Source organism: Ictidomys tridecemlineatus, chromosome 15 (genome assembly GCF_052094955.1).
Source record: "Ictidomys tridecemlineatus isolate mIctTri1 chromosome 15, mIctTri1.hap1, whole genome shotgun sequence".
NCBI classification, from domain to species: domain Eukaryota; kingdom Metazoa; phylum Chordata; class Mammalia; order Rodentia; family Sciuridae; genus Ictidomys; species Ictidomys tridecemlineatus.
In genome coordinates, this window is record NC_135491.1 from 34,407,878 (window position 1) to 34,435,567 (window position 27,690).

Sequence of the window (27,690 nt, forward strand, 5' to 3'; positions counted from 1 at the left end):
GGCCGTAATGATCAATAGACAGGGACCCAGGGTGCGGATTCAGGTGGATAGGTACGAGGTTGACTTTCTCCTTGACACTGGGGCTAAGTTCTCAGTCCTGAAAGAATTCTGGGGGGCAAACAATACCATCCACCTCTCCTATTGTCAGGGTAGGAGGAAAGACCATCTATCCAAAACAGACTCCCCTATTACTCTGTACCATACAGAACTTCCCATTCCTAGTTATGCCCCAAAGTCCAGTTCCTTTGCTCAGCGGAGATATTATCTCTAAATTCAATACAACAATCAACATCCGGGCACCTTGCATCAGTCAGGCCCCAGAATTGGCCTGTTAATCTTTTCTGACCCTTTTGGCAGACTGGCCATTCTGCTCCACTTGTGAGGCTGACATGAAACACCATACTAAAAAAGACACCTTACCTATGAACATGGTCAACCTGAGGGAAAATTCATAGCTTTTCTCCCTAATGGTTGTAGGACTTAGGATATGGAAGGAGGGTGGTCTGAGCAGGACTTCATGTCTACACCCCTAGAGAAAGGCCTTCCAGTCTGGTTTTACAAGCTGCCCCCCGTCTTTCTCATGAGCACCCAAGAGGCATCCTTGGAGATGAGTCTATATGGGTTTGAGCTCCCCCGTGGGTCTGTGGCTCCCCGGAATCTTATATTCCCATATTAGACCACATTTGGCCTTTACCACTGTACTAAGAATCACTCTCGATAGTGATTCTTCTTACATGTATGATGACATCTATGTGGGAGAATGGACTCAGCTATAGTTCAAGACACAGACTCTGATTTGGTCTCCAAATGAACATTCATTCTGCAAATCAAAGCCACAAGTACAGAAACTTCCCCTCCTGGACTGTCCCCACCTACACCACACAATTCTCCAGCTTCCACAAAAGATGTCTCCTTGGTCTACAAACACCCCCTGAAGAACACCCCCGTTGGGGGGCCTCTGGTCTCCTGAGGCTGGCTCGGCCTCCCATTCACAATTCCACGTGTTCTCTCTGAGGAGGCTTCTTGGCTCTGAGCTTAGTCCACAGAGCCATCTCCTTCTCTTTCAGCCCCTGGGCGGCCTGGGTGTTGGCTCCAATCTTCAGGTACCCTTCCTTCTGGTCATACTCTGGCCAATGGGGCAGCCCCTCCCCATTTGGGTTCCTAGAAACAAAATCAAACAGAAATTGCACAGAGCTGCTAGTGGTCCCAACAACATTCTGAGAGTTGCCAGGAGCTTCTGCCAAGAGGCACATGCACCTCCAGAGATAGGGAGCTCTCCATCTCCTGGAGCAGCATGTGCACTAACTGTCACCATGCTGTGGTCACAGGGTCAGGGGTCTGGTCAGTCAAACTTTAGAAGCCCCTCTTTCCCAACAGGTAGGCTCCACCACTGGCCACCCCAGCCACCCGCCCTGCTACCTCTTTGCCACCAGCCTCACCCATGGCGAGCAAAGTTGGCCCAGAATTTCATCACCATCCTGCTGAGCTTGGTCTCCTCTTCTGAGGTGCCCCCTGTTGGGGCAGAAGAAAAAAAATGCTTTGCTACTCAAAGAGGGCTGTGTGGGCCAGTAGCACCACCTGAGAGTTTGCAGGACAGGCAGCTTGTAGGGAAGAGGGGAGGGAAAGGGAAGGTATTAGGGAATGAGGTTAAACAAATGATGTTATGTGCACCCACAGAAATGGCTAATGAATCCCACCATTATGTATGATTATAATGAGAAAAAAAGAAAGGAAGGGAGGAAGGAGGACTGACTCTTGGACCTAACTCTGTGCCTCCTTGACATTGTGTATTTCAGGAAGACCCTGTCCTTTGGTGTGCACTTTCAGCTTGAGAACAGCTGGTCTAGTAATTGGCCACGGCATGCAGTCCACTAGGAAGCTGACTGCCTTTGTCTTCTGCGCCTACCTGCTGGTCATTCTCCACTCAGGGTCCAAAGGCCACATAAGAAGCTTCCTCTACTTTGAGGGATTAGTGGCTCTTGGGTTTTTGAAACACAGCCACATTTTCACGGAGTCTGAGAAAGATCAGACTGCAATGACACTAAGGAGCTACCCAACTGGGAGGCACCCAGAGGTGCAGGTGTGTCCTGAATGGTCATAAAGGGGCTCAAAAGTCATGTGCAACTGCTGAGAGTTCACTAATTTAAGACACTTATGGAAAGTTTTGAAAAAGTATATTATCAAACATAGATGGTAATATGCAAATTTAGATATATGAGAAGACTGAGTGACAAGACACATATGAAACTGGATTCAAGTTGAGCACAATTCTAACCTTAGCCCCCTCCCCCCACATCCTAATATACTTCTTTGAATGAAAAATCAAGAGCGGCATTCTTGACCTAGAACAGTGCCCTGCAGGTGGCCCACCGCTTCTCTTATTGATATCACAGTTCAGGATTCTGAGAGTGACTCTGGCTCAGGGCACATGGATCCGCCTCCTCCTTGCATAGTAGAGAGGCTGGGAACTGCCCCGTGTAGCTCAGGCCCATTACACTGAGTCAGAAGCTAAGCCTGGGACAGCAGGAGAACTTGCTCAAGGCCACCAAAGCAAGACTGGAACCCAGACCTCCTGATTGCAAGCTCACAGCCAAGCACAGAGCTGTTACCTTTTAAAATTGGGGCCCCAAAGACTGAGTAGAGTTCATCCCCATGGTCTCCTATCACCGTCTTGGGTCTCATGTCTGATACGAAGCTCGGGCGATACTGAAACTCATACATGTAGGTGGGGGCTCCAGCATCTGAGAAGACATGGATTGTGCACAGTTCACATCACCAGCTGGATGGTCTCAAGGTCTCTGGCTGTGCAGGAAGCCCCTGGCTATCTGAATGGGAGAGAGACAGTTTGGGGAAAGCACAGTCACTTGCCTCAAAGCTGGTTGAGGAGGAAATGGGACTTGGGTCAGATATTTCTGTATGCTTGAAGTCTTTGTATTTTTACTTTGCTTTTCTACTAAAGAATTTGGTTTGTTGTTTTACATAATGGAAGTACACAATGTATCAACTAAAGACGCTGGGTGTGTTCATTGAAAATACACTAGAGCTCATTCATTTCAAGCATAACCTACAACCTGGTAGGTGTCTTCTATTCAGCCCAGTTTTGAGCATTTCCAGGGCTGTTCCCACCCATTCAGACAAGAGTGAAGCAAATCCAAGCTGCTTGTCTAAAAATGAGGATATTTAAATGAACATATATGTAGAGATGGAACAATCTGTTTCTTGTATCTCAGGAATACTGCATTCAAGAAAGTCATGTTTCAGAAATGAGGAAGAAATAACAACTTTCCCAGACAAAAGCTTATGAAATCAATTACCTCTGGACACACCCTACAGGTTTTGTGAAAGAGAGGTCTTTAATCTGAAACAAAGACACTAATAAAATAAAACATGTTAAAGTACAAAAGTCAATGATATAAATAAAACTACAACTGAAAGAAATTATCACGACAAATTCAAACACAAAATTCATACATGAATTCTGATATCAAAAATATAATGCATGGGGATATAATACAGAATTGTTATATGTGATTAAAGTTATTAATAGGCTGGTATAAGTGTAAAACTTTGTAAGTACACTTTATGGTAACAATACAGGAAAAATTTTTAATAGAAGCACAAAACAAAAATAGAAAGAATTCAAAGCAAACCATGACAGAAACCCATCAAAACAGAAAGGAAAACATAAAGAGGGGAAGAATAAAGAAGGTATTTTAAAAACAACTAGAAAACAACTGACAAAATGGCATCAGTAAATACCTCGCTATCAGTAATTGTCTTGAATATAAATGGATTAAATCAACCAACAAAAAGGACAGTGACCAGATTAGAAAACAAGAGCCACGTATATATGTTTCCCACAGGAGACTCATCTTGTTTTTAAAGATGTATGTAGCCTGAAGGTGAAGGGATGGAAATAGATATTGTACACAAATGAAAACCAAGAGAACAGAGGCAGCTCTCATTATATCAGAAAACAGAATTTAAATTAAAAAACTATAAAAGAGACATCCTACTAGGAGAGGCAGATATGAAACAGTCTTCAATGATGACATGATCTTATGAGTAGAAAACCCCACAGATTTTCCTGCAAGATGGTTAGAACTAGCAAACATATATGGTAGAATTGCAGGATACAAATCAACATGCAAAATTCTCTATACACTCACACTGAACTGGCCAAAAAAAAAAAAAAAGAAATCAAGACAACAACCCATGGATAGTAGTTATAACAAGGTAAAACCCATGAGAATAAATTTAACTAAAGTGTTGTTTCCAGGACACTAAAATCTATAAGACACTGATGAAAGAAATTGAAGATGACACAAATGCAAAAAAAGATACCCAATGGTCACAGTTTGGAAGAAGTAATATCGTCAAAATATCCATGCTAATCAAAGTGATATACTGGTTCAGTGAAATCACTATCAAAATTCCAACATCATTCTTCAGACAGATAGGGAAAAATTGTAAAATTCACATAAAACAAACAAAAACTGGATCAACGTAATCATGAGTGGAAAGAAAAAAAGCTGGAGATGTAACCCCCGTCTTCTTCAAAGTACACTAAAAACTATGGTAGGTAAATAACACACTATTGGAAGAAAAGAATCAACACATCTATCAATGGAACACACTAGAGAGCTCAGATATGAACCCAAACATGTGAAGTCAACTGATTTTTGACAAAGGTGCTAAGAATACAAAATGGGAAAAGACAGTCTCTTGGATAAAGAATATTAAGAAAACTGGATTTTTGACATAAAGAAATAGGAAATTGAAACTCATATCACACCATAAACAAAAATTACTAAAAAAATGGATGAAAGACTTAGAAGTAACATGAGAAACTCAAAGACTTATAGAAAAAAACAGAAGAAAAACCATGTGACACTAGTCTGGGCAATGACTCTGGATTTGATTCCCAAAGTGGGGAGAACACAAGTGAAAACTGACAAATGAGATTTCATCGAACTGTAAGCTCCTTCAAACAAGGAAAACAAGGAACAGTGTGCAAAAACAACCTGCAAACCGGGAGAAAAGGTTTGCAACCCATAATGCATTAAAGAATTAAATATAAGCTCTGCAGGGCTTTTGGGCAACAGCAACAAAACAAAACAGCCAATTTAAAAGTGGGTAGGGGCCCTGCATAAACGTTTCTAAAAAGAAGACATATAAATGACAACAAGTAGAGGAGAACGTGCTCAAGGTCACTAATCACTGGGAAAACACACTATAGCTACAATGAGGTATCACCCACCCCAGTCCAAATGATTTTTATTAAAAAGAATGGAAAAGGAAAAAGGGTGACCTGGCACCTTGGGGCACATGTGTAATCCCAACAGCTCAGGAAGCTGAGGCAGGAGGATTGTAAGTTCAAAGCCATCCTTGGCAACTGAGCAAGATCCTGTCTCGAAAAAAAAGGGCTAGGGATGTAGTTCAGTGGTGGAGTACCCCTGGGCTCAATTCCAGGTACCAAAATAAAAGGGAAAAATATTAACAAAAATGAAAAGAAAAGGAACACTTTAATACAGTTGGTACAGATGTCAAACAAGATTGGGGTTGTTGAAAAACTAAAAACAGAATCACCAAGTAATCCAGCAACCCCACTTCTGAGTTATCTACCCAAAAGATTTGAAAGCAGTTTGTTGGAGAGATCTCTTCAACCCCATGTTCACAGTAGAACGACTCACAAGAGCCAAATCATGAAATTACCTATGTACATTAACAGATGAAAAGATAAAGAAAATGTGGCAGAGAAACACATGGAACACTATTTAGTCTTTAAAAAGAAAAGAATGATACCATTTGAGATTACCTGTTGAAATGGGGTCCAATATGCTGCGGGAGATAAGGCTCAGAAAGATAAGTACCACATGTGACAAATTATAGCTCAAATAAAATGGTAGTAACAGGCGAGAGATGAGGAGGAAAGGAGAGTGATGGTAAAAGAGTACAAAATACCAGTTGGGGAAATGTTGATCTTCTCTTTTGATGTTGTTCTACTGGACAGTGTGGTAAACACAGTTGATAATAGAGTGTTTTGCACTGAATAGTTACTGAAAGAAAATGTCAAGGGTTCTCCCTGCAAAAAGTGCCAAGTATTTGAGGAGATGGGTCTGTTAACCAGTTTGATGGAATTATTGAACAATGTATTCATAAATCATAACCACACTGCACTCCATAAGTTTATACAAATATTCTTTGTCAATCTGTGATTTTACAAAGTTCTGTGAATGTGTTCCCTCTCTTTCTCTGTCTCCCCTCTCTGAACATCTTATTGCACTGTATGTGCTCACCCTCCACTTTCTTTGCCATAGGTGACTGTATATTGGGAGGTGGCAGTGTCCCTCTCCTATGCAACCTCTATGACTTACCTCTGTGACCACGGGCCACAGTCACAGATGGGATACAAAATATCACATCTCCAATCAACTCCAGGTAGAGGTCTTTGATTTTGACAGGGTCATCTGTCCCTCTAAAATTCTTCTCAGTAGCCATTTGAGTCAGTTCGTCTTGGACCTCCTAAAATGCATCAAGAAAGAGATCCCCCACCTGGAGAGCCATGCAGAAGGCTCCTTGGATGTGAACCTCCTGGGCCCTGTGCAAATCCCTCCTGGGGTGGCGGGGAGGGAAAGGCAGACAGATGGGGAAGGAACACAGGTGTCGGGTTTTCTTCTGCCATTGAGTTGGTCTGGGACACAGAGCAAGGCCAGCTGTTCTTGGTTTCTCAGTCAATTCCCATAACTCTTTCGACTTCTTACCAGAAGAGAGCCAGTCTTCTGCAGGAGTGATGTGGCCGTCTTCTGGTCCAGCTTGCCTTCAGAGATGGGAAATCCCATCATCTATTAAAAAGGGGGTTAAGCATTTCTGAATCATCAGGAATTAACAAGAAGAACCAAGCAAGCCAATGCCTGTGAAGGTCCTCTTGGGGTCTTGATGTGCAGGTGCATTCATTAGTTTGAAAAAAATCAAGTAAATGGACTTGTACATAGAAACTCAAGGCATAAAAAGGGATAACTTGAACATATATATAAACACCAGTCTAGGGGGCACCGTGGTCATCCGGGCAGTGCGGGAAATGGAATCCAGGGTAGTGCTGAAGCAGAGAGCTCAGAACAAGAGAGCACCATCACGATGAATTTTTTCCTTTGGCATAACCTGAAGTTCTCACTTCTGAAGTGAGAACTGCAGAACTCCCACCCTGTGAAGATCCTGTTCAACCTCTGCACTCTGCACTCTATCGCACTCTAGCCTGGCTTTTTTAGCCTAAGTCCATGGCCAAGGATGACCCTAGGCCCTCTTGAAACACCTACATGAGAAATCTCAATGCTTTCCAGTCAAAATGGGATCTTCTCCAGCCAAAACCTGGCTTTTTGGAGCCAATGTAACTAACATATAAGCAACTTCCTCTAAATCTTTCCAGAGAAGTGCCAGGGAGCACCCATGGGAACCCCTAGGACCTGTAAGTCTAAGCCCAAGGAAGAAGTTGCTGTGCCCAGATCTAGCTCTCCTGCTTCTTTTCCTCTAGACCTCATCTGTCTGCACTATTATGGTTTCTGCAGACCCTCCCATCCTGCACATGTCAGCATTCGTTATTAGGAAGACAATCAACGAGTGCTTGGGGAGAAGGGTCCACAGGGCTGTACCATTCAAGAGAGCTGTACCATCCCAGAAAGATTTACAAAGAAATGTCCAGTGTCCACTAAGACCAGTGGTGAAGTTTCCCAGACTCAGAGTGGGCCTTGGAGAAAAGAGACATTCTGGGTCCAGATGTCAGAGGGAAGATGGGGGAGGAGGAGGAGTCTGTGTAAGAGGTCTGTACAGTCTCACCATGGGCAAAATCCAGCCAAACTCTTCTTTGTTGATTCCCACAATGTAGGGGACAGTGTTGAACTTCTTATCAGCCAGAATCTCCTCTGGTGTCTTGGGCAGCACGACACCATCTATTACAGTGGGTATCATGGGAGTGCTCTGGGGAAAGAGAGCAGAGCAGTCAACAGGCCAGCACCACAGACTTCCATGACTATGGGCAGGGCCACAAAACTCAGAAGGGAGCTAGTTCTGTCACACAGTGAGGAGAGAATTTTACCTAGGAAGCTAGGGATGGCAATGTGATAGAGGTCCGGGAATGGAAAATATATCACCCAAAGTATATATTATATGTAAATAATTATAATACCCATCTCAATTTTAAATGCACACACAGGCACTCGATTCTCACTGTCTTAGTCGTGTTTGACAGATCTAAGTGAGTGGTGAAATAGCAAATAGCTGGGCCATTGGTCCAAAGGGAAGTCCAGAATCAAGGCCCTGTGAAACTCTCGTCTCCATGTGGGTTGCTCTTTAGACATGTCGTATGATATAGATCTCTTACAAAGAATTCGTTACATGCAGAATCCGTTTATAATAAAACACTAACTGGGACTCACTCAACATTTTCTCAACCTTGGGTAACATCACTGCAGATTTCTACAGCTCCTGCCTTACAACACTGCTGTCCACTCTGCTTTTTAAACATGGAGCTGCTTCTCCATCTTTCCCATGGTTGTGTCTCCACAAAGATGTTGCATGACAGCTTTCCAGACTGACCTCACTTATAGACAGGCAAATCTCCGCTTCTTCTTTGGATGGACTGTATCTTGATTCATTAATATTGAATTCATGGCCAAGAGCACCGTACACACCATGAACAAAGCTTACTATCACATGTATTTTCTCTTCAAGGCACAGCACAGTCCCTCATATTTAGGGACACTTGACAGCACTTCTTCACTGTGCCTTAGAGTCATTATAAACAGAGAAATCACCAACAAAAGCAAATACTGCAAAAGAAGCAGTGCTATATAGACCACAAGAAGGGTACTTGTTAGCAAGAGAGATGAAGCAAGACACTGAGTATTTCCTTGTGTGACCTCAGAGGGGAATATGGACCTCACAGCAACTCAACTCCTTACTGCTTTGCATTTAATGTTTCAAATGACCACAAATGCATCTCAAGGTATCCCTGGTGCATACAAAAATGTGCTAGCAAAGAAGTGAATTCACAAATACTAAAACTGTAACTGAGGAGTATCTATTGCTTCTGTATTTAAACTTGAGCTCTTTTAGACAAACGATTAGTTTTGAGGCAGTATCAAGCTCACCACTCGAGGTGCCTACATTGAAACTTGACTCCCTATTTGGGGGAGTAATAGATCAAGACAAGGGCCAGATCCTGCTCCTATGAGCTGACAGTAGAGGGCTTGGTTTGGGTGCCTTAGCAAAGCTGTGAGGCTCTGAGAGGCCTGCCCAGAGGCCAGCAGGAGGAGCAGCTCCTCTGAAGGAAGAGTCTGCAGGGCACCTGGATCAGGTGTTTGGCATCTGCATGGGCTTTTGTTATGAAAGCTCTTGGCAGTAGAAATAGCATAAGCAAGGGACAGAGGTGAGCAGGACTAATTCCAGCAATGTCACAGAGGCCTGGGCTTGAATGAGGGCCTTAGAGCAGGAACAAGAGAGAGGCTCAGAGGATAGAGCACACTTTCTGCACAATCCCTGGCACATCCCTGGCACTCAGATATGAAGAACTAATTCAATGAGGCTGCTGAGGCCCATGTGTTGAGGCTTAATCTGCAGCATGTGGTAGTAGTGGGAGGGGCAGAGACCTGAAGATATGGGGCCTAGAGGGAGTTCTTCAGGTCACTGGGCACATGCCCTCATCATATAGAAAATTCCCAATTCTCCCCCTCTCCCCCTCCCTCCCTCCTTCTCTCTGTCCATCTCTCTACCCCAGAGCCCCAGATAGAAGTGAGTGGTTTTGTTCTTCTCCCCGTCCTGGGGTGATGTGCTGCCATAGGCCCAAAGAAACAGGTTCACCAATCATGGAATAAATCCTCCAGAAATGTGAGCTCAATTGACCTTCTCCTCTTTATAACTTGATCATCTCAAATATCCATTATAGTACCAGAAAGCTGATAATACAGGAAGCAAGGGTTTTGTCCTGTCAACAAGAAATGGCTTCCAAGAAGAAAGTGACAGTTCTAACTGTGTTCATCCAGGTGAGTCTGGGGTATGAGAATGGGGAAAGGAAAGGGGAGGGTAAGAGTAATAGTCCTGGAGAGAGCCCGGGAGGGCCGGAGTGGGGCAGCACCCGCAGGGAGAAGACCGGCATCAAGAAGCTGAGAAGGAGAATAACTGCCGCTGTCCACCCCGTGGACGCTGGAGGTTGCCTGTCAGGACTGCAGTGCAGGGGTCAAGGACTCCGGGCTTCCTTCTCCTCTTCTTCCTTGACTCCTCACACACCATATATCAGCAAGTTCTGCATCTTTTCCTTCAGAAAGATCTGGACGGCAGACTTCTTGCCCCTCCACTGGTCTGAGCTACAAGGATCCCTTGCTGTGCAGCTACAGAGCACTGAGCTCCCAGGGCTGTCCCTGCCCCTGCCCTGCCCCTTCCCCTACTGACTATTGCAATCACCAGACCTTTGTGAAACCTCAGATCATGTCCACACTCTGTTCGAAGCCCTCTGAGCACCTCCCATATCCCACAGAATCACAGTCCAAGCCCTTCCAGTGACCACTCCACCCCCACCTCAGGACACCCCCAGCCTCCACCCTGCTTCCCCATTCAGCCTCCACTCCACACACAGGACCTCCTGCATCAGGGTCTTTGCCGTTGCTGTTCCCTCTGCCACAAACTCGCCTCCTCCAGTCCTCTTGACAGCTCGCTTCCTTCCCCCCCAGAGATCCACCCCAAGGTCACTGCCCATCAGGCCACCCCTTGATCCTAACGCTTACATTTAAACCATTGGCTGATTTGGTCCCCATTTCCCAATATCTTTTTCTCTCTTGACTCTGACCATCAGCCAGCATGCTACATGGTTTCTTTACTTTTCTATTGCAATCTCCCTCCATCAGAAGGCAGGGAATCTTGTCCCTGTCACTGCAGTATCCCTGTTGCTAAACCATCTCCTACAAGAGAGTAAGTGCTTCTTAACACTTTAATGAATGTCTGAGTAGATAGATCTCATTTCATTCTCATAAGATCAAGAAATGTCAGAGGATCCCCAGGGAGGGAGCAGAGGACAGGATTGCAAGATGGCACTAAGCTAAGTCTCCAGACCCTGGCAACTGTGGAGAGGTGGGAGAGGTACAGGAAGCAGATGGGAGGATACTTTTGGAGTTTCCTGGATCCTAGGAGGAGGGTGGTGTCCTAAGGCCTGAGATCCCAGGCTCCCCTTCTGCACAGCTAATTTGCCCTGTGGCCTCCTAGAACATCTGTCCTCCTTAATGAAGGATTCTGAGCCTCTAATGCATTTCTCTAGCCTCCTGAGGGTGTTCTAGAGCAGACTTATCCCACAGGGAATGTAAATGAGAAGAGGATAGCTCATCCTGGGAGATATATAATTTGTGACTGGGAGCACTGCACTGAGAGCCATGGCGGTGAGTTCCAATCCTGCCTCCTGACCTCTAAGCTATGTTACCCTGGCTAGTTACTTCTGCTCTCTGGGCCTCAGCAATATGAGTCCACAAAAGAGAATCCGTTCATTCAAAGCATATTAGAGCTTAAATGTATTAATAAGATTTGAAACCTGTAATTAAGAAACCAACGGTCCTTACCTCTCTGGGGTCTCCAAGCATATCCAGAGTAAAAAGTTTCTGTGAAGACAAAGGCAGAGGATGTGAGTGAGAAGCTTCCTGGTATAAAAGCTGATCCTTTGATCTGTGCCCCAGAGCTACCAGGTTCTCCCAATTGGAGGCAGAGGACCCTACACAGACCCCACTGGGCATGAGCCCAGAGTAGAGTGGTAGGATGGAGGAGGGGCAGGCAGCAGCCAGGGAAGGAGACCTGGGGACCAGAGTCAGGCGCCCTGGAGCTGCTGGGAGGACCTCTGTTCTTGCTGCCTGTCCTCATCATCCTTCCCCCTACTTCTTCTTACTGGCATCAAACCCCATTTTCCTCTGGAGGGAACATACATATTGGTCCCTGGGCATTGGTGTGGTTGAGGCAACTGGGGGGTGGGAAATGGCGCTGCAGGTGGATGCCCCAGATGGAGATGGCATTACTCTCTCCCTGCTTCCCTCTTCCCCCTGTCCTCTGCATGTCTTCAGGCATCTCTCTGTGACCTGGGGTGTTCCAAGTCCCTGAACATACAGATGAATACAAGGATGGGTACAAACCAGCGTCACTCCAACAGAGTTTACCCCAAACCTATTGCTGAAGCTTTTGAGATAGACAGTTTCTAAGCAGATAGGACATGTATCTAGAGTGCTATTATCTTTAACCTCCCCAGGGGACAAATCTACTTCAGAGAGAAGCCAACAAAGAAGATTGTCAAGCAGAGGGATAGAGACAGGCACATTCTTCAACACTATTTTAATAGCACCTGGATCCAGCCATGCCCTAAGCCATCTGCTCATGAACTCCTCACTTACCTGGAGATTCCATTATAAAAGGTATTCTTCTTTTTGTTCAAGCCACCCTGGAAAGAGTTTTCTCATTGGGGGTTAGAAAACTATGATTTAAGATAGCTCTTTGAAGCACATTCCAACAGATGCTTTACTTTGCTATGTGTTTAGATTGCAGTGATTGAAATGTTACATCATACCTCACTTCCTGCCCTGCATGTAGAGGGACCACTGGGGTTCCTCCATTCTGAGTTGTAGCCCCACAAGCCAGGGGTGGTGTGTGTGTGTGTGTGTGTATGTGTGTGTGTGTGTGTGTGTGTGTGTGTACTGGGCCAGTAGTTAATCATGTAAAAAATTCCACAAAAATTCAAAATATCTCAGAAATATGTCCTGGGATTCCAAGATTTTAGGTCTCTTGGTTTCCCCAAGGTCACCATCTATTTCCATATAACCTTGCTCCTTTTTGCCACATAGAGGATAGCTAAACTATTTGCTTCCTTCCAGGTATCACAAACAGCTGTGTCTTAATTCTTTGAAAACTTTAATCACCTTATTTAAGTCAGTTATCCAATCTACTACTCCCAAGGCCATACTGAACTCAATCCATTGACATACAGAGCACTATGCTAGCAGTCTTCCCTGTAGGTCCAGATGTATTGTTCAAGGTCAAGATAGACCAGGGGCTCAAGTGACCCTAAGCATACAGTCAGACCTTCCCCTCCTTAGGAAGTAGCTCCCATTAGCCCTGCATGTTCTTTCCTCTGGATGTTTGTCCTAGTAAGTTCCCTGTGGTGACAGACTGTCTTGACAATCTATCAATCCTCAAATGTCACTTTCCCTAAGAAGCACTCTTAATGGCTATAATGACTGTGTCTCCTCTCTATACTCCCACTACACAAAATCACTAAGTATATTGCTACATTCATCTTTGTATTGTCCCTTTTGAGCAGGGACAATATTCAATTTATGTCTGCATCACCTCTCCTGACATTGCTCTCCCACACACTTAGCATGGAGGGAGGGAGGGAAGGACAGAAGGAGGAAGTGAGTTGGTTAATGCAAGCACTATTGGGAAGTTGGAGGGACACATGGACAAAAGGTGAAAACTACCAAATAGGTGAAGGGGAGACCATTGCTTTTGGAGGACAGGATAATGGAGTGTGGATGTATGTGGGACCGATGATTCACGGATGATGGACAGATTGAACAAAGAAGAATGAGAGCTGGGGCTGTGGCCAGTGGAGAGCACTTGCCTGGCACCTGTGAGGCACTGGGTTAGATCCTCAGCACCATAAAAGTGTAAATAAATAAATACAAATAAAATAAAATTATAAAAAACTAAAAAAAGTCTTAAAAAATAGATGGATGAAAAGTTAAGGATGGATTCACACTAGATTAGTGAAATAATATCAATATAATTGGAGAGATGACAGATAATTGTTTTGAATACTAAATGAGACAGAGTCTCAGAAAATCTAGAAAACTTGACTACTACTGTGTTATAATTAAGACAGCTTCTAAATCAACCAAGAAAAATTGTGACTCTTTTCTGAAAACCCCTACAATCAGAGTGGTTGTTACATTTGAAGTATTTCATAATAAGAGATAAAAAGAGAAATTTCCAACTTGGACCAAGATGAGTGGAGAGAGAAGCCCAGGGTCAAGCCTACGAGAAGGGCCATGGGATGGCGGCACCTACCATTTTCAGCGTGGTCTCCAAGAGCTCCTCCTCTGTCTTCTGGCGCAAGCAGTGAACCATGATTGCAGACGTGGTGGTTTTACACCCAGCAGTAATAGCAACCTTCTGCAGAGATCACAGTCAACAGCAGAGTTCAAGGGCAATGTCTCCATACAGACAAGGTGTTCTATGGCAAGTCAACTTCTGAAGGCAGCAGGGAGCAGCTAAGATCCTCTAGACCAGCTGGAGTGGGTTCTGGGCCCCACTGAGTGTTGCCTCTGTTGCTAACTGGAATTGTGATATGAGTATATCTTTATATATCTGTGTTTCCATTACCTTATCTTTGCTAAAATGGGCATAATGTTCTCAAAATTATGTCTAAAGTGAGGCTGTGTAGAGTTGGGGTGAAGAGCATGGAATCCAGAATACCACTCTCTGATTTAATTCCCGTCTCCACGGCATACGAATCATTTGGACTCAGTTTCCCTACCCATAGATAAGCTAATGGTTGCACCTGTCTCATGAGAAGAATTAATACATGTGACCTTCTTAAAAGTGTACCATGTCTCCAGACACTAAAACTTATGCAGAATTGCCAAAGGCCTGCATGAGACGATTTGCACTTTGGAAAGTAGAGAATGTCATTTGAATGTGGGCCCTAAAGGAGCCTCTTCCACCAAGCCATTCACATGTGTCGTATCCTTTGAGCATGAAGACTGAGTTCTATGAGAAAAAAAAACCCTTGAGGATTCCAGGAGAACACGGCTTGGGAACTGTCCAGGGTGAGACTTACCTCAGCTAGCGGTTTGGCATTCTTCCTGACCAGAAGAGAAGTGAGAGCCACACCACTCTCAGAAATGGCCCTGTGGAAGAGGTTCTTGGCCAGAGGAGATAACACCTGGCAGGGACATGGAGAGGAGGAGGATTATGTTCACAAGGTGAAGATCAGTCACTCACTTATCTTTCAGCCTCCCTGGGCCCATTCACCCTGAGATTCTGGCACCCTGTGGATATGACACTTCCTCACTTATGCTGGCCTGCTTCCCAGCTCCATGTGGGGCCCACCTTTCCCAAGAGAGACTGAATAGGACAAGACCAGATCCCAGAGTTAAGAACAGGACAGGAAGCATGTGACACATGCTTATCATGTCAATCAAAAGTATTGGGAAACCAGCTAGGCAATTCCTAGCCCCAGATTACATTGCAGTATGCAAAATTTATCCTAAGAAAAATTATCACATAAAAACAAGGTGGGATCAGGTGGGGTGGCACACACCTATAATCCCAGCCGCTCGGGAGGCTGAGGCAGGAGGATTATGAGTTCAAAGCCAAACTCAGCAAAAAGCAAGGTGCTAAGCAACTCAGTGAGACTCTGTCTCTAAATAAAATACAAAAAAGGGCTGGGGATGTGGCTCAGTAGTGGAGTAATCCTGAGTTCAATCCCAGTACCTAAAAAAAAAAAAAAAAAAAAAAAAAGAGCTGGGGGTGTAACTCAATGGCAGAGCATGTGCTGCCAAGCCAAGGGCATTGCAAAAAAGAAAGAAGAAAAAGATCCTGGAGGTGCACAGAGATATCTAAAAATGTTCACACTATTAGCATGGTAAAAAAAAAAAAGCTGAGAGTAATCCAAGATCCAATATTGAGAAATTGGCTAAACAATTTTTCATTCTTGCAACAGAATATTATACAATCATAAAAATAATATTGCATAAAAATGTTTAACGTTAAAGAAATTTTTACGGTATGCTAGTATGCTAAGGGAAATTTTGGGGGAAAAAATGCAATATGGATACAGAACAGAAAGGGAGGATGGGTAAAGATGATGGATAATGGATGGATGGACAGACAGAAAAACACTGGTCCAAATGCCCAGTCACTATCCTTGAGGTGTGTGATTGTGGATGATCATTTTCTTCTTCATTTTATTTGTATGTTTGCTTATCCTCTTCTTTAAAAATGTATAAAGATTTCCCCTGATTATTCAGCTATGAGGACAATACCCAGCTGGAAAACACGTAATTTGGCTGACGCTCTGCTCCACCCGGAGGTACGGAGGGGTTGCCCATGCTCCCAGCACCACCCTTATTTTCCCTCAGTGTCCTCCAGCCCCATTCCCCTCACTAGCAGGAAATCTCAGGACCCAAGGGACGTCTGTGACCCACATCCATCCCCCATCCTTCCATCCCTGCATCCTCACACCCACCTCCCTCAGTGCAAATTGTCCCAGAGTTTGCTGCCCTCATCGTGGGCATGGACATGTCATCAGGCCACCTTAGAGGAGGGCCCTGCCTGCTCTCGATGCTCCAGTTCTCTCAACACGGAGATCTGCCTTGCAGCCAAGGATCGTTTATCTAAATTGCATCTTTGCCCCTTCTCAGTGTAATTTATAACCACTCCCGTTTCCCAAGAGAAGTGAGGTGAGCCCCAATGTCAAAATTATAAGAAGAGGAAATAGAACTAAATCAAATCAAAGGAGGAGAAAAGTCACCGTTGCAGGCTGAGCTAGAGATGTTGCTGGCCCCAGGACATGGAGCTGAGCTCTGAGCTTCCTGGAGGCCAAGAGAGTCGGGGTCTTGACTCTCCACCACCTAAAGCCAGGCAGTGGGCAGAGTCTCCCTGAATCCCATCTTGTAAACTAAGGAGGATGTAGTTGAATTTTAGTGGTCTCCAAGAGGCCCAGGGGTGAGCGGGGACAGGAGCACTTACAAGAACAGAGACACTTTCTCCTCCTGCTGACTCTCCAAAGATGGTCACAGAGCCTGGGTTCCCTCCAAAGTTGGCAATGTTGTCCTGCACCCAGCGCAGAGCAGCTACCTGGTCCAAGTGACCCCAGTTCCCTGGGCTGTGCTCATCCCCAGTGCTGGAAGATAACAGGGTGGGGGGGGGACTAGAGATGTCACGGCAGAGCTCTCAGGACCAGAGATGAGGAGGGGACTCTGCATCCATGACACAGGTGTCTCTACCTGACTCTCATCTCTGTAGCATTGCTCTGCATGGAGTCTACATTCATTCTTCCAGCAATGATGGGCTGAGTGAGCACCTACTATGTGCCCTACACCAGTCTAAGAGTTACAGCATCCCCAGGAACCAGTCAGGCAAAACCTGACTACACTCAGCTCACACTCCAGAGCACAGACAAACAGATGAAATGAGAACACAATGTTCATGAGTGAACGTGATTCAAGGTAATGACAGGTAATGACAGAGGCAGGGTGGGGGCAGTAGGGGGGATTTCAATTCTCAGCACCAGGGAAGGCCTCTGAGGGGCAGTGGCATTGGGTACAGACCAGCATGAAAGGAGCACAGGTCTTGTAAATGTCCAAAGGAGAAATTCCGGGGAGGAAAAGCAGCAGGTGTGAAGGCCCCAGGACCAAGGGCACCAAAGTGTGAGTGTAGCTAGAGTGAGAGGCACTAGAGAGGGCGCTGGGGACTTGGAGGGGACTTTTGTGTCACCACCAGAGACCTAGGAGCCCTCAACAGAGGCAGGACGAGACTCAACCTGTTCTTCTTGTGATCTCTGGCCACTGTGGAACAACCACCCTGTCCAAGTCACAGGATTTTGAATATGATCATAACTATAATCCAGCCAGAGACACAGCCAAAAAGCAAGGTGGGGGAGGGGTTGGATTCTGAGCGCATTTATAGGAGGAGCCCTGCAGATCCACTGGCCCACCGAGGTGGGGAGTGAGGACAGAAGAGCCTCCAGGCTGCCTCAGGCCTTCACCCTGACCACCCAGGAGGGGGCAGATGCAGCAGAGGCACAGGGGCTGTGGGACAGCAGGAGAGCCTGAGCTGGGGGCGGGGGGGTCTCTCCCTGTGAAGTGGAGGTGCCCTGTGCACAGCCAGGGCAGTAGGAGGAGGCAGCTAAGGTGGCACGTGGGTTCCAAGTGCTGCTGGGCTCACTCAGGGAATCAGTGGAGGGAGAGGGAGACCCAGAGGCCTGAGCAAGGGGAGCAGGAGGGGCCAGCGAGGCAGCTGAGAGGGAGCAGCCAGCTGGGAGTGGGCGGTGACCTGGGCCCAGGAGAAGGAGGCATTTCAGGTGTGAGAGGCACCTGCTTGGCTGCTGCTGAGAGGTCATGTGGTCTGTGCTGAGCCCTGTGGTAATGATTGGCCTCTTCCGGACAGCCTGGTGGCAAGGCCCTCTGAACCCTGCCAGCCCAGCATTTGCTGACCTCCCTCCTTGGCTCTGCCCTTGCTTCCTTTCCCAGAGCAGAATGTGGAATTGCAGCCCAGGGCTGCACGGTGACCGACATCAGAGGACTGCGTGTGCCTGAGCAGCCCAGGTGAAGGAGGAGGAGCATTTCAGAGACTCTCAACCACGAGGCCCATGCCTTGCAGGGTGATTAGGAGGGTGACAGCTGGGGGAGCCATGCCATCAGAGGGCACAGCACATGCAAAAGCTTGGAAGCAAGTGGCCAAGTGTGACTGGGAGTGAGAAGGTTGAAGGGTGAGTTAGGAAGGCCCTTAGCAGAGCACTTCATGAGCAAGGACATCACCCTTTTGCTTTTGTGGCTTCTATGGTTTGAGTGTGGTTTGTCTCCCACATGTGATGAAGCTTTTGCTCAATTTTGTGGCAGTGTTAAGCAGCTATGGAACCTATGCAAGATGAGGTCTGGTGGAAGGTGATCGGGTCATTGGGATGCCACCCTGAGAGGGGTTAACCTAGAGCTCATGGGATCTGGAGTGAGTTGTTCCAAAAAGAGCAAGACCACCCCACACCCCACTTTCTGGCTCCCCATCTCACTGTGGTGAGTTCTGCATGTACAGTTTCCCTTTATGTCTCTACCATATTGTGATACAGAATAACAGGCCTTCCACAAAGGAAATCCATTGAATCCAATCAAAACTGTGAGATAAACCTCTTTTCTTTATATTTACCAATGCAGGGGCTACTGTGCAGAGAGGAGAGTCCAGCACCTTACCTGAAGAATCCCCAGATGCCCAGGCGGTACTGGATGGTCACAACCACCACGTTTTCCAGGGCAGAGAGGGGCAGTCCATCATAGGTGGATGCCCCGCCCACCACCAGACCACCTCCGTGGATCCACACCATCACCTGGGCAACACAGACACTAATTATAGGAAGCAGAAGTGGAGAAGACCTCAGAGGTCTGTCACCTGCATCTTGACTGTGACTCACAGAGGCCAGTAGCAACACCCACCAGTGTTAACGTTGGATATGAGGTGTCCCCCAAAAGCTCACGTGTGGGACAATGCAAAAAGGTTCAGAGGAGAAATGACTGGATTGTTGAGGTCTTACCACAATCAGTAAATTAATCCCTTATGGAATTAGCAGAGTGGTAACTAGAGGGAGGTGGGGTGTGGCTGGAGGAAGTGATTAATTGGGGCCTGGCTGTGGGGTATATCTTTTGAATCTGGAGCTGGAGTCTCTCTCTGCTTCAGAATCACCTCTGCCACACTCTCCACCATGATGTTCTGCCTCACCTCCAGCCCTGAGGAATGGAGCTGGCCTTCTCTGGACTAAGACTCTAAACCGTGAGCCCTCAAATAAACTTTTCCTGCCCTAGAGTTGTGCTGACTGATCCTTTAGTCCCAGCAGCGAAAAAGCTGACTGAAACACCCCGAGTCCAGCAAGGTTGCAAAGGCAGTCTCTCTCCTCCCCACCTCCCCCAGATCAGGGCCCAGGAACCCCCGACTCAGTGCACCCACCTTTATGCCAGACCCATGTCCTCCCAAAGCCCTTAAAACTGCAATGTCACCAGAGGAACAGCAATAACCAAGGACACTGTGTTCTCCCCAATGCTCCATGGTCCTCATGCCTGGACCAACCAGTTGGACATAAGCAAGGGGCAGCTCTTGCACTTCAGCTGCACCTGCATTAACTCCAGTGAGGAATGAACTCCCCTGTGCAGGAATGATTTCCCCAGGAAGCACAACCCCACCCCCGAGGTGACCCTTCCTATGCACCCGCCTCTGCCTCGCCTGCACATCCAGATGTTACCCACCCCCCTAAGAACACCTCACATCCACCAGTCCTGGAAGCCTCAGTCCCTTGACTAACATTATCCAAAGGTTAGCTGTATGCCAGGGACTGTGATATGACCAGAGGGTAAGAGTGGGTACTATAGTCTAAAATTCATAGTCCTTGCATTTAAAGACTTCACATAGCAGAGAATTATTATAATAATATTTGTAATTAAAAAAGAATCATAACATGAACTAAGTACCAAGTACTGTTTAAGTACTTTGAAATTAACTATCTACAAGTTAAACACTAATATTGTCTCATTTGACAAGAAATGTGAGGATTCTCCTGTCCAAAGTTCCACAGCTAATAAGTGTTGAAGCAAGGCTTGACCCAGACTGAGTGGTCCCAGAGTCCACGGTCTGAGTTGCCCAAATCCCTGCCACCCAGGGCCACAGCCCTAGCACATTGAGTCCACTGGAGGCAGGAAGAAGGTCCCACTGTAGCTCTAACTTGAGTTTCAGGAGGCTCGCTCTGCGCACTCAGCCAGCCCGAGATGAAGCCCGACCACCATCATTAGACACTCACGCGGGATTCTTCCCACGAGAGGAAGCAGAGGCTGAGGGAGGTGGAGGACTTGCCCATGACTCTCAGCCAGGCCAAGGCAGACCCAGGATCCAAACCCAGACCCTGGAGATCTAGACCCTGTGTCCACAGCTGGGGGTCTCCTGCCTCCAGGCTCCCAGAGCCCTGTTTCTCCTGCACCTCTGGTCCCTGCTGCCCCCAGGGAGGGACTGAGTCTGGGTCACCTGAGTGAAGGTGAGCTCAAGGACAGGTCAGCACAGACAGGCTGAAGAGGCCAGGATGTGTGTGCCACCAGATGGCAAGACCTGGAGGGCAGGGGCTGCTGGGCAAGGCACAGTGCCCCTGCTCCCCCTAAGCCCAGAGGTCAGCTGGGCACATGGGTCACTGAGCACACCACAGCAGGATGAGTGGGAAAAGTGTGTGACTGAGGGACCCTGTCCCACTGCCTTGTGCCTAACAAGCACATGCAGGACCAACTTCAAAAAGTCCCTAGTTCAAACCTCCTCCCCAACTCTTGGGAACGGTGCCAGAGTGCTCCTGGGGGACTAGCTGGGAGCTGACCCCTCTCTATTCCAGTTCAGGTATGACGTCTTTCCCAGCAGATCCCTCACCCCTGGCCTGCTCCTGGCAGCCGGCCCACCTCTGGCTCCTCCTTCTTGGAAAATGCTGACTCACTGGGCATCAGCCTGAGCCAGCAGCAGTTAGTGAGGAAAACAATCTCCCATAAGACCTCAGATGCTTGGCCTGAGCAGGGACAGCACTTCTAAGGTTGTCCCAGCCCTGCTCCTGCCCACCCACACCTCTGCCAAGGGACAGTGACAGTGTTCAGGAGACAGTGGAAGTGCTCAGAGGGTATGTGCTACAGAAAGGTGACACACGTGCTCCACTTCCTAGCCTACTCAGGGACATTGGTTTAAAGATGAGAAGCCCCAAGCTCTGGTCCTGTCACCCTTCTGTGTGGCCTCCTTTCCCCCATCTGGGTCTCAGTTTGTCTAAAATCTTTCCAGCTCTAGTACACTGCTCTGAGATCAGATTCTTAATCTAGAAACCAACAGTAATCATTCTGGTCCTTCTGTTGCTTCTGTTCGTGTGAGAGAACATGAAAAACCTGAAATGTGCATTCCAGATAGAGCACAATCCCCAACACACACACACACACACACACACACACACACACACACACACACACACACCCCGCTGCCAAGATGCTGAAGTCCCCAGGGCAAACCGAGGTAAGAGCCACCTGTATTTCCTGTGGCCATGGGAACCTCTGGGTCCTGAGTCACGATGGCCTGTGGTGCCCCTCACCCAAGCTGCCTTCGTGGCCTTCAGACCCAGAGATCCCAGACACTGAAACTCCCAAGTCTTGACAAGTGGGGCCCGCGCTCACCGGCAGCCTGTTTCTCCTGGTCAGGTCTGCAGGAGTGTAAATGTTCAGGTAAAGGCAGTCTTCAGAGAACTGGAGGGGAATGTTCTCTTTCCTGTTGGTAAGGAGATCGGAGACCTTCTGCCCCCGCAAAGCATCTTGGGAACACCTGGGAGAGGAGAAAGAAGGAGCTTTGAGGTGCAGGCAGATGGAGGCTGGAGGTCTGGAGCCAGACCTTAAGCTTCTCAGGGGATCTGCTATCATGGACTTGAGACACTGGAGTGAGTGAGAAGCTCACTGGGAGTTTGGTGGGGACCAGGGAACTCTCCCCAGATCATGCAGAATGACAGGGACTTCACCCTTTTTCCTTTCCTGGAGCCTATGGGATGCCCTGGGTCAAGGAAAGGAGGCTGCCCACACACTGGCCTGCCCTGAGAGCTGACATTTCCAGCATTCCCAGGACAAGGTCCCAATAATGTTTGGCCTATAGGATGACTGTGTTCTTCCACCAGGTAACCATGGGAGACTTCAGCAACCAAGATGGAATACATTTATCCTGAAGCAGGCTACGGGTGACATCCTGTGGGACAACCTCAGCATAACCACAGTCTAGTCCTGCTAAAGTCATATGTGCTGGGTGACCTTAGGTAAATTGCCATCTGCTCTGGGTCTCAATGCACCAGGTGTAAATCAGAGGAGTGCTTTTCCTAAGGGTCTTATAGCCCTGGCACGTTAAAATTCTATCGTGAACCCATCTATCCCAGGCAACCACTCTTGGCTGCCCTGAGGAAAGGTCTCCAAGATCCAACTTAGAAAGGAATTGATAGCATTGTTGAGCTCTCTCAATGTGCCAGGTCCTGATTTAAATTATTTTCATGCACTAATTGTTTTAAGCTTCAGATCAGCCCCAGGATATAGGAATCTGTTATTATTTCCATTTTTCAGATCATAAAACTGTGTCACAGAGAGGTTCCACAACCTGCCCCAGTTCACACAGCCAAGAAGACCCATGCTTTATAATATTGGTGTCCCCAAGTGTGATCTAAGTAATATATCTGGATCTCAATAGACACAGAAGACAAGCATTGCTGTCCCCAATATGTAGAAGACATAACCGAGGCAAACAGGTACCAGGAAGACACAATTATCAAGTGGCAGAGTGGAGCCAGAAAGCATGTCTTCCAGTTGTTCTCTCTTAGGAGTTGTTCCCAGATTTCCAAGCACAACAGGAATATGACTCAAAAACTAGAATGCAAATGTTAAAAGCGGGACAAGAGTTCCACTTCACTAGTATTTAGGTAAATGCAGTATAAAGACCCAAATGATAGTTATTATTGTTTGATTGTTGTATTACTGTTTTGTTTACCTGATTGCCCAAAAGCATTCTTTTAATAACCTCAAGCATTGCCAAGGGTCTGCCGCATGGAGGTTTTCATCTATTGTTGGCAGGAATATTCACAGAATATTTCTTGAGGGAAATTTAACAAAAAGCACACACTCTTTGACTTGGAAATTCCATTTCTTGGAACTTACCCTAAAATATCCATAAATGGGTATCATGATTTAGCTACATGATGTTCCTCAGAGTGTCGATGATGATGTCAAAAACATCAAAACCAACTTAATGAACTCAAGCGAGACATGGAGGAAATCAATTGCATCTCAATATCAAATTCAATGCAGCTATTTAATGCCAGGTTGGGATATTTAAAGGCACAGTTGATGATACACTGATCCATGAGTAAGGTGGTCATTCCAACTACCCGTATGTACCATCCAATTTCAAGGCAGGAAGGCCTCAGCAGGATCTTCAAAGTCAACAGCAGTTCCTCCTGGATCGTGGGACTGCATGTGATTTTCATTTTCTTACCTATGCTTCTCTGTATCCCCTAACATATTTGCAATATGTATGAATGGCACTCGCAATCAGAAATTTAAAAACTGAATATTAATTATTTAAAGAAAGGACTGGAAAGAAGGTAGCCAAAGTGGGATTCTGGACATTCCAGAAATACCCAATGAGGAAAAGATGAAAGCCGAAATGACACCTGTATGTGTCTGAGGGGCTCTAGTGTGATCGTGAGAACATCTGGTATCTTTGGGCTTGTACCCCACTGGCCAGGATTCCTGGGCTCAACAACCTTTGCTTTGCCTATGACTATATCTAGACACACATGGGTGGTGAGAACTCACCCAGGTGACCCTCCAGTGCACCTAGACACATACCTTCATCCACCCCACTCTCAGCTCACCAAGGTTCAATAAAAAAAAGTTAAGATGACTACTTCTTATGTCTCTCACCTGCTCAACAGCTCTTTCTCCAAAGGACTAATCACCAAGCATGTTCTAACACAGCATGACATAATTCATTCTTTACCTTCAGTGTTTTTCGTTATCTCATGCACTCTCCCTGCAAGACTGGAAGCTCCATAGAGCCAGGATCTTTCTTTGGCTTACCGATGGATTCTAAGAACCAAGGGCAAGCAGGGCACCGATTAAATGCTCAAGAACTAGTGTTGAATAAAGGGCTCTAGGTCTCTGAGAGGTCCACAAGGACTCAGGACTCTGCAGTGTTCTAGAAGATTCCAGAAGATTCCAGAAGAAAGCAGAGCCAAGCCCAGGACAGCCTCCACCCCCTCCTGCAGCACCGAGGGACAAACCCCCTGGGACAGGCCACCACTTACATAGGAGGGTAGGAGGTGGCGTTCTTCACAGAGCTCCAGGGCTCTGCCGGCTGCGGTGGAGCAAACCTCAGGGGCCCAAGAGGGGGCTTGGCAAAGGGGACGCCCAGGAAGACGGCCACGGGCTGCGCAGATCCTTCCAGGCTGACGTACTGCCCCAGGACTTTGCCGTGCACCGTGTCCACCACGGGAGGCGAGGACGGGTGTCCTGCTGGACACGGAGAGCAATGAGGACATTAGAGGGGAAAGGCCAGACCTGGGTTCCAGGGGGGTTGGCCACATTCTAGGCATGTGACACTGAATAAGTGACCTAAAATTTTAAGGTCTCAGAGTATTTTTTATGTGAAATAGAGATGAGGAGAATGTCCAGCCTAATGAAAGGGCTGATAGATGAGGTCAATTAGAATTTAGGTATAAATCTGTCCAAAGTCAATGACAAAAGAAGAGCTTCTGGGAGTGAACAGGGCCTTTCGTTTCCCTCTTAGAAGCTTCTAGAAGTAATATCCCCCTGCTACTGAGCTGCTTACTGGTTAAGAGCATGAACAAGAGGAGGCCCTATTCTCAGGCTGGCTGACCTTTTGGGAAAAAGGAGTCGCACACATTCTGGACTTCATTCTGGGAAGAAATAGGCTGGGTGTCCTAGGCAAGGGTCCAGGGAGGGGCTGCAGGAGGTAGAAGAGGGAGCGAGACCTTCTGATCACAGGAGGTGGGACTTGCTGAGGAGAGAAGAGAAAGAAGGAAGAGAATTAGGGGCTGAAGCAGGAAGCAAAGAAAGTGCAGAGGTTCAGAAAATCAGAGACAGGAAAACATGGGGCCTGGCTTAGAGCCCACCAGAGTGGGCTGTGGATACAGCTGGAGCCCAGGTGGAGGGGATGATAACTCTGAAATGAGCAGGTGCATGTCAGGGAGGGCCTTGAATGCCAGGCTAAAGGATTGGGTTTTATTTAGTGGACAAAAAGCAGCAAGAACAATTCTGGAGTAAAGGACACAAAACTCTTCTAGAATAGTCTGCTAGTTCTTAGCAGAAACAGACCAGCACAAGAACTGGGGAAAAGACATTTCTTGGAGTCTCAGTTTCTCTGTCCATAAAGTGGCACAGGTGTGTGCTGTGGTCCATTTTGCTGAACCCCTGTGTTAACCGTGCATTTATTTTCTGTCTCTAATGCCTTGGCTTGTGAAGTCTTCTGATCTTTGAGGAACTACTGCTCCTTGGGTCCACACCCCAGCCACCTCCTTTATTATGGTCTCATAACCTGGGCCAGTATCCTCCTGCCCAAACCACCCAGAACTAGGAGCCAGAACAAAGTCCACTCAAATAATTCCAACTGGCCAACCCTACACCAGCTTCCTCTGCCTCTCCCCTTCTGGGCAAAACCAAAACAACCGTTTTGTACCTGTTGGCCTCCTCTCCCTCTGCCTCCTGACTGACCTCAGTAGGTCCCTTTGTGTCTGGTCCACCCCAATGGTGTCCCCAACCTCTTGGGAACTGGAGTGACAAACTATCTTTTCAACAGTCAAAGTCTTCTGGTCTGATATTACCATATGTCAAGTTTCCTAATAACACACTCCACTTTAGATCAATACCTTTATCCTTTTTCCACCTCCTCTAGAACAGGCACCATTCTAAGTGCTTCAAAAAGCACTACCCGCATCATGCTCACTACAACCTGATAAGGTGGGCACTACTTCATGCGTATTTTAGGGACAGGCAATCCAGGCACAGCTAAATTAAGTATCTGGCCCAAGGACACCCAGCTTGAAAGTGCTGAGCTGAGATTCACTTAGTCGGGTTCCTGAGATTATGCCTTTAATATTCTGCTAAGCCATTCTCCATGGGCCAGATCTGCTCTAATAATCAATTGCGGAAGTGGGAGGGAGGACCTCTCTTAGTTCCTCATGAGTGAAGTTTGAGTTTATCTCATTGCCCTCCTGACCCTGACGCATAAAGCAGGAGGGCCAGATGTTAATCGTACCCTGAGTCTTGTTGTGGCCAAGGCTGGCTGAGCTTCACTACTCCAAGTCTGTTTTCAAGTTCAAGTCCAGTTCCAAGTCTAGAGGGAGAGCGAGATTGTGGAACTGGAGCTGCATGCCTTTGCCGTCTAGTTTAATCACCACCCATCTCAGCCCAGGACAAGGATTTCCCCTGTGTCCCCTGGTATTTATATTTCAGAAGGACTCACCCCATGCAGTACAAGCAGAGAGAGAAGTCAAGACCAAAGTATAGAGCCACATCCTGGAAGGACAGCCGGTCTGGGGTCAGTGAGTCTCTGTGCTGCTCAGAGGCAATGCACCTAAACTCATGACCTGCCCCTGAATCCTGCCTACCCAGGCCAATTGCATAACCTAAAATGACAGGAAAGCTCTCCCTCCCTCTGGCATCTTTTGGACCTCCAAGTCACGCCCATAACTCCTCTTTTGTATCTGAACAGTCGGTATCAAACTCTTAGATTACAGAGGGCCACAAGCTCGTCCAACAACTTCTTACATAAGAATTTCTACCTTGGGCTGGGGATGTGGCTCAAGTGGTAGCGCGCTCACCTGGCATGTGTGCAGCCCTGGTTCGATCCTCAGCACCACATACAAAGAAAGATGTTGTGTCCGCCAAAAACTGAAAAATAAATATTAAAGTAAATAAATAAATTTAAAAAAAAAGAATTTCTCCCTGGTAGAACTCTAACCTCAGTGCACTCTGAGCTTCCCAAAGTGGGCACCAGGAAACTGAACCCTGAAACAAGGCAAAACTTTGGTCCGGGGTCCTCAGAACAAGCTGGGACATCGAAGAGCAACTCCCAGCTCCAAGGCTGCTCAGCTGAGAGATTAGGGACATCTATTAGCCTCCTCGGGCTGCTGTTTCCTAGAAACCAGGCTCTGATATTTGGAAGTGATCATCCAGTCCTCTTCTGAGGTCTAAATTAGCTTTGCTTTGTGTCTGCGTAGTGACCCAGGCTCCCACACACAACTGTGGTCAGGAAACTCACTATATTTTGGTGCAGCAATATTTGGATGTAATATTCTTCCAGTAAATGAATTCCATATACCTCAAATTCTTGGCTCTCATTATACCTCCA

At 46.8% G+C, this 27,690-nt stretch overlaps 1 protein-coding gene and 1 long non-coding RNA gene across 3 annotated transcripts; one reads left to right on the top strand and one right to left on the bottom strand.

The window, feature by feature from the left end:
* Positions 1 to 795: 795 nt before the first annotated feature.
* Positions 796 to 26,944, bottom strand: LOC144364687 (liver carboxylesterase 1-like). Of its 2 annotated transcripts, none has more exons than XM_078032336.1 (14): positions 26,803 to 26,944; positions 24,626 to 24,833; positions 21,966 to 22,110; positions 18,987 to 19,120; positions 16,771 to 16,924; positions 14,858 to 14,962; positions 14,086 to 14,190; positions 11,598 to 11,636; positions 7,834 to 7,974; positions 6,765 to 6,845; positions 6,378 to 6,525; positions 2,610 to 2,741; positions 1,440 to 1,512; positions 796 to 1,161 (listed from the first exon to the last, which is right to left on the bottom strand). In XM_078032336.1, the coding sequence occupies exons 1-14, from the start codon at positions 26,852 to 26,854 to the stop codon at positions 990 to 992; spliced, it is 1,689 nt and encodes a 562-aa protein (XP_077888462.1). In that variant the 5' UTR covers positions 26,855 to 26,944; the 3' UTR covers positions 796 to 989. The 2 variants fall into 2 exon arrangements, with proteins under 2 accessions (XP_077888462.1, XP_077888464.1); XM_078032338.1 differs by having other exon boundaries at positions 24,626 to 24,830; positions 26,803 to 26,895.
* LOC144370865 (uncharacterized) lies at positions 18,237 to 19,408 on the top strand. The gene is made up of 3 exons (XR_013430898.1): positions 18,237 to 18,511; positions 18,642 to 18,747; positions 18,951 to 19,408. It is a non-coding gene; the product is annotated as an uncharacterized LOC144370865 (long non-coding RNA).
* Positions 26,945 to 27,690: the final 746 nt, after the last annotated feature.

Coding starts and splice junctions, on each gene's coding strand:
- LOC144364687 (XM_078032336.1), bottom strand. CDS start 26,854: ATGTGGCTCTATACTTTGGTCTTGACTTCTCTCTCTGCTTGTACTGCA. Junction 24,834..26,802: donor CTCTGCTTGTACTGCATGGG/GTGAGTCCTTCT, acceptor CTCCGTGTCCAG/CAGGACACCCGTCCTCGCCT. Junction 7,975..11,597: donor TGCTTGGAGACCCCAGAGAG/GTAAGGACCGTT, acceptor CTCTTTCCCCAG/AGCACTCCCATGATACCCAC.